This window comes from Schistocerca serialis, chromosome 9, assembly GCF_023864345.2.
Source record: "Schistocerca serialis cubense isolate TAMUIC-IGC-003099 chromosome 9, iqSchSeri2.2, whole genome shotgun sequence".
NCBI classification, from domain to species: domain Eukaryota; kingdom Metazoa; phylum Arthropoda; class Insecta; order Orthoptera; family Acrididae; genus Schistocerca; species Schistocerca serialis.
In genome coordinates this window covers 456,749,814-456,756,689 of record NC_064646.1, presented here as the reverse complement: position 1 = coordinate 456,756,689, position 6,876 = coordinate 456,749,814, and the positions used below count along the sequence as shown (strand labels likewise).

The following is a 6,876-nucleotide window of genomic DNA, read 5'->3' as shown; positions in this document are numbered from 1 at the left end:
CATTTTTCATGCAAGGACTTCTGCCCTTAAAGTTGTAGTACCGCCTTTAGCATCTTTCATTTACTTTTTCATAATATGCGTGTGGAAATAACGAGTGAGACAGACTCATTGCCCTTTGTGCTACATGATGTGACCATGTGGCGAGTGGTTGGCCCTCTACTCAAATTAACGCATAGCTATTGCTTGTATCCGTGGTGGTTTAATCTATATTGTTCACTGAAGGTATATGCGATGGATATTTTTGAGTTTCTCTATTTTTTGTTCTGGCACAGACCTCTTCCAGTGTTTAAACTTCATCGGTGATATTTTAATTATCATGCTGATCTATAATTTAACCACAACGATCACATCCCTTGCTCCCTTCTCCTGTTACTTGTCCTATGCCACTGTGGAAACGCCGGGCTGCTGATATAATGATTTTCCTGCATATACCAAACCCAACTGTATGAGGACAGCACTGAGTAACATGCTAATACGATGTCTTTATAGGATTACCCTTCTCATTGTAACGAAATCGTATCAGGTCCGACTGTAAGAGGGCATGAATGAATTCCTATTTAACTATGTGACTGTTTTAGATTATGTCTTTCTTCAATTACAAGTAATAAAATTTAATATTGATCTGCATTCATTATTTCACTGAGAACTCTTACATAGGGTGATTCATAAAGATGTGCAAATATTTTAATATGTTATTCTACAACTAAAACTAAAGAAGAAAGTTCATATAAACATTGGTCCGCAAATGTTTAGTTACGGAGTTACGGCCAATAAAAGATCTTGCCTGAAATTTAGCAACTTCAGTAATATGAAGCCATCGCAAAACTGTACGAGGTTAAAGTAAAGCACGATTTCGCTTTATTTTGTTACTGATCTGGTGAATCTAATAAAGCATGTCCGAGACGTGTATCTGCAGTAGTTTTCCAAAATTAATTTTTTTGTATTTTCCTTAATTTTTGTTGGCTTGGGGGATATACACAACCCTGACATTTGTCTTACAGCTGAGGGAAACCCCCTAAAACCTCAGCCAGTGTTGCATGTCTTTCCTGTTACGATTTCTTCTTTAGTACTGTATGTTGTTACTTTGCAGGTGCTCCGGTAGGTGTTTTCCTCTTGTGATTGTCTCTAACTCCTTGTGTTTTCCGGGGTGTACTTTCTCTGTCGCTATTGCTGTGATTTGCGGTGGGTATAGATATTTGTATCTTGGTAGATTTAGGTGGAACTGTGGTTTGATGATTAGGTCCTTGATGTTTTCGTTCGTAGTCAGTCTGTTGTCTCCGCATGTGGGTATCTGTTTTATTAGGCTGTCTCCCATGGAGTCCGTTTCGCGTGGTTTTTTCGCTATTGTTCATCCTTCTGTCGGTGGATTTAACCCGTAACTGGTAATAATGGGGCTTCAAAGATTTAGCTGGGTATCTGACACCCAACATCACCAGGTTGTCGTGAGTATATCATTTTGGGTTCCTATACCTTCAAGTCAGTTTGTTGCAAGTCGGCCTGAAGCGCGGTACTCAACAGAGCGGTGAGTTGTTTGGGTTAAAAATGCCCAGTAACTTTAAAAAATCGCATATAAAATCAACCTCACCAGTTGCGGAACTTTTTTTGGAATATTATCGTATTCTATTTTATAGGTAGTATGGCATCTAGCAGGTTTCCTGTGATAACTAATAACCCTGGATGCAATTCTCATCAAAGCAGCGAGTTCAAACTCGGCTTATTGATAATCACGTTAGTTACCTTGAGATTTTCTCGTTTTCCGATTTTCAGCTGACATCCCATTTAGAAGGTGGTCTATGAAACCTAGTGATCCTGGATTTGGTGACTGGGTGAGATCTATACTGGATGGGTCAGAGTGAATGTAGTGGGGATGAAAATGTTATAGAACAAGGTTTCGAGAGTGCCCATGAAACCGAATCAGAGCAATAAGTATGTGAAGCTGAGAATGAAGTGCATGGTATACCTAATGCTACAGTCCCTGGATCAGCAAGTTCACTACAACCACCACATTCCTTTGAAACATACACATCGTCATCAGATGAAAACGAACCCCATTCAAAAAGGCAGAGTCGTCAATACGAGCGAAAGAAGTATTATGGGAAGAACCGTTTCATATGGTCCAAAAAACCTCCAGCTTCGAATGTTCGCACAAGGAAACCTAATATTTCACATTTACCAGGATTAATTGGCCCTGCTAAAGCCCTTGGTCAGATTTGTAGACCCCAGACTGCTTGGACGCTACTTTTTAGTGAGAGAATACTGAATGAAATAATTCTGCAAACCAATAAAAAATTGGCCCTCACAAGGGAAAAGTTGTCTGATGGTACAAGAGCTGACTACAAAGACTTGGATGTGATCGAGTTCAAGGCTTTTTTGGGGCTTCTTATGTTCACAGCCATCTTCAAATCTAATAGTGAAGATCTTCAAGCTATATTTGCAACCGACGGTACTGGTCGTGATATTTTTCGTTGTACAAAGTCACTGAAGAGGGTCTTGGTGTTACTGCTCAGTATACGTTTTGATGACGCCTCAGACAGAGATGTGAGGAAAAAATTTGATGCAACAGCTCCTATAAAATGGGTTTTCCAAGAGTTAATGAAAAACTGTATGGCTAGTTACTCAGTTGGTATGTACGCTTGCATTGACGAAATGTTCGTGGGCTATCGTGGTCGATGCTGCTTTAAAATGTATATCCCCAGCAAACCTAGAAAATATGGACTCAAAATAATGGCTTTGGCAGATGCAAAAACTCACTACTTGCTAAACGCCTACATTTACTCCGGAAAGGATACTGATGGCAGAATACTCACTGATGAGAAGAAATTTTCCAAGCCAACTCAAGCAGTGTTGCAACTGACCAAACCCATATCGGAAGTAACCGTAATATCACAGCAGACAATTGGTTTTCGTCCATTGCCCTCGTACAGGAACTACGTAAAGGGGCTTGACATACGTAGGAACACTGTGAAAAAATAAACAAAAAATACCGAAAGAATTTTTACCTGCCAGGGAAAGAAGTAGGAAAAGCTCTCTATGGTTTCACAAAGGAGACAACGGTACTCTCTTACGTACCAAAGAAAGGCAAGGCCATCCTACTCGTATCCTCAATGCACCATACCCAGTCAACTGATCCAGAAACCAGAAATCATTGCCTTTTATAACAACACAAAAGGTGGGGTCGACGCCTTAGATGAGAAATGCACGATATACTCAAGAAGTCGACGCACAAGACGATGGCCATCAGCCATATTTTTCACTCTAATGAACATTAGCCTAGTGAATACCTATGTTACCTACCGTCGATTTCCAGGGAATCCAGAGCTAACGAGATTGGAATACATCAAAAATCTTGCCAAGGAACTCGTAGACCCTCATCTCAATCGTCGACTTCAAAACGACCATTTGCCCCGTGAATTGCGGCTAAACATCAGCAGAATTCTCAAGATACCAGTTCCATGTGAAGCCAGACGAGACTTGCACAAACAAGTGAGGTGTAAGAAGTGCCCACCAGGCTCTGACAGAAACACGAGAAAGGTCTGCAACAGCTGCAACGTACCGATTTGCAGAACCCGCACGATTCCTGTATGCCGAAATTGCGTAGAGTAATGGCTTGCCAATTCTTCTGTGTATAAAAGCACATTTTTTTGAAACAAGTTATTACAAAGTTTCATTGTTGCTTTATACTGTAATATTCAAATTTGGTTTATTTGTTTATAAAAAATTTGCAGATATATGTATTTCGTGACATGTTGCAAAATTTGTTATGGACTTACATATATTTGAAAAATTGTCTATTCTGTTCACTGTAAATAATTTTCGGCTGCCAAAAGTTGTTCAGAGATGTCAATAAAAGTTACTTTTGCAATGTATGTAGAAACTTTTCAGTTCTCCTTCAACATTGAAGTATGAGGGCCATGGAAATTATTGGGTAACTATAACCCAAACTCACCAGTTGAGTTACAAAAATATCACCTCACCAGGGTTAATTCGGCTACGTTGCGTTACGACAAATTGGCGATTTTTCGTTTTCAGTCAGATGATGTCGTTGACCATACGCACATCTGCCCTTAACGTCATAATGACGAACTTTTAATTATTTACCATAAAAAATTATCTAAAACAATACTGCGTATGTGACACAGCAAATAAATATATGACAATACCGCGGAACGGTAGAGAATTAAATACCGCTTATCAACAATCTATGGATACTGTAAACAATGCCGCGTAAATACAAAAGCGCGCGCAGCCACAGCACATAGTCACGCGACGCAGTGCTGTTCGAGATGTCAATGAGAGAGGACGCTTTACTTGCGAAGGCTGTGGCGGATCGCCGTCCGTCGGGGCCAGCTCAGGCGACTGAATTGATCCCGGTGGCGGCCCCATCCGGCCCCCCACTTATGACGAACCGGCTTTCGACAACTGACGATGACAGGATTGACTCTTCGAATTCTGACGCGCACTCTCGTGATCGGGTGTTCATTCTTATAAACAAACTCGCCCACGGGGGCTCCTACTCTGGTCGAGAGGACGACGAGGCGGCTATACTCGCCTTCTGTAACACTCAGAAGGCTGCCGCTCTACCGCACACGAGGCAGCAGGTGTCGGGTGTGCCACCGAGAGCCCCCCCGGCCGCATCGCACGAGTTTGTGGTCGCGGCCTCGGCGGGAGTTGCGCCGCTGGCCTCGACCATTCAAGAGGTCGATGTGCCCCCGGTTGCCCCCCTGGCTCCAGAGACACAAGAAGAGCCCGTGGCTGCGCTAGCTGCGGCCACCGAGATGGAGGACATCGACCTGGCTGAGGCGATTGCCGAGTCAGAGCGCCGTCACACCGACCTTGACGCTGCCCGCGCGCCCAGAAAGCGCCGGGCTGTGACGCATGACGATTCAGACACTCCCTCTCAGACATATGAAGCAGCGAGGCCGCGGAAGAAGGCAGCCAGGGCCTCCCGCACCTCCACCACACAGTCTGGGATGACTATCGCGGGCTCCTCCCGGAGCACCGCCACGCAGAGATCGACGAAGAAAACGCGGCGGCCCACTCGTTCACCTGCCGCCTCCCGGCAGCCGGACGAGGATGGTTTTGTCGCCCCACCCCGGCGGCACACTGCCAGGGCCGCTGCGCTGCAGCAACCGACCCCGCTGCCGACCGCCAACACGTTTGCGGGCGCCAGCGTCGATGCGATGGAGGACGGCGCCGCGCCTCTGGCGCCGGCCCAGAAGAAGCCGCCGCCTATCGTCATCCAATGGGCCGGCGAGTACAAGTAGTTCCAGCACAAACTGGACAGGGTGGCCACGTCCGCCGCTGTCAAGAACGCTGGCCGTGACCTCTACAAGGTCACAGTGTCGTCCAACGAGGAGTACCGCGCGGTGATGGACGCCATCCGCAAAGATGGCCTCCCGTGCTACGCGCACCCCTCCGAGCCGCTCAAACTTCTGAAGGTGGTATTCCGCCACCTTCCCCTCAAGTTTGGTGGGGACTACCTTCGAGAGGAGCTAGAGGACATGGGCTTCGGCATCCGATCCACCGGATTGATGAAGTCTCCACGCACACACCGCGACATGCCGCTGTACCAGGTTGTCCTCGTTGACAGCCTGGAAAATCGGAAGATTTTCCAGGTACAGCGGGTCGGCCGGGTCAAGGTCGCGGTGGAACTTCTCCGGGCCAAAGGCAAGAGGGCCCAGTGCTTTTCCTGCCAGAGGCTCGACTACGTCTCCCGCTACTGCTCCATGTTGCCCCGCTGCGTCAAGTGCGCGGGGCAGCACGAGAGCAAGTCCTGCGGGCTTGTTCGGGAAGAAAAGCCGACGTGCTGCAACTGCGGCGGCACGCACGTTGCCAGCTACAGAGGCTGTTCGGCCTTTAAAAGGGGCCGAAATCGACAGAGGGGAGGGGCTGCTCCTTCTCGTAAGGTGCACCCGTCCACCAGCTTTGCTGCCGCCACCATCATCAGCCTCCACCACCCGAAGTTCGGAACAGGTGGCGGGCGAGACGCAGCACCCGACCGCGCCGTCCACGGCTTCGCCCGTGGGGGTGGCAACCCCCGCGCCCACGCAGAGCGCGCGAGTTGCCGCCACGCGCAGGCGTCGCCGGCGCGCAGGCCGGGCCACCCCTGCCGCTGCACAACGGACTGCCGACGACACTCTGTCGCTGCAGAGGACGGCACCTCGTGCTGCGCCGCAACCGCGACCGGCTGCCGATGCTCGACGGCAGTCGCAACCGGCCGCCCCAGTGGCGGAGACCGCCCCAGCGGCCCCCACCGCCCCCTCGGCCGCCGACGCAGCCGAGCTCCGATCGCTCTTCCGGTCGTTGAGCCGGCTGCTCGAGCAACTCCCGGTGCTCGTCACCGCGGTCACGTCGGCCCTTCAGGCCGGCGTTGCAACTCCACCGCGCCATGGATAATCACCATATCCATGGCCTCACCGTTTGCGCATTCAATGCAAACAGTTTGGTCCCCCAACAAGGGGAATTCAGGGAGTTCTTGCGCGACGAGGCAATTGACATCTGCCTCGTGTGCGAGACCTTCCTGAAGCCGGGAATACATGTGAAGGTGGCCAACTATCGGTGCTACCGCACCGACAGGTTGACCCACGGCGGCGGGACGGCTATCTATATCAAGGCGTCCCTGAAACATCATGACGTTCAGCTACCGCCCCTCGCTGCAATGGAGGCCACTGGGGCGGCTGTCACTACGACGGCGGGGGTCATCACCTTCGTTGCGGCCTACAGGCCGCCGAGGGGACTGCTTCAGGAGGCTGACGTCGACGCCCTGCTGGCACTGCGCGGGAAAGTCTTCCATTGCGGGTGCTTGGCATTCAAGTCACCCGCAATGAACTCCCGCATCACCACCGCCAGCGGCCGCCGCCACCTCCTTCGCGCCGC

General features: G+C 49.3%; 1 protein-coding gene across 1 annotated transcript; it reads left to right on the top strand.

The window, feature by feature from the left end:
- Nucleotides 1-4,397: 4,397 nt before the first annotated feature.
- LOC126419706 (translation initiation factor IF-2-like) lies at nt 4,398-6,396 on the top strand. Its single transcript, XM_050086888.1, has 2 exons — nt 4,398-5,155; nt 5,880-6,396. The coding sequence occupies exons 1-2, from the start codon at nt 4,398-4,400 to the stop codon at nt 6,394-6,396; spliced, it is 1,275 nt and encodes a 424-aa protein (XP_049942845.1).
- The last annotated feature ends 480 nt before the right edge of the window (nt 6,397-6,876 follow it).

Bases quoted from the DNA above. Each gene is read 5' to 3' on its own strand.
- LOC126419706 (XM_050086888.1), top strand. From the start codon at position 4,398: ATGACGAACCGGCTTTCGACAACTGACGATGACAGGATTGACTCTTCG. The intron at 5,156-5,879 runs GTTTGCGGGCGC...CGAAATCGACAG, and splicing joins CCGCTGCCGACCGCCAACAC to AGGGGAGGGGCTGCTCCTTC.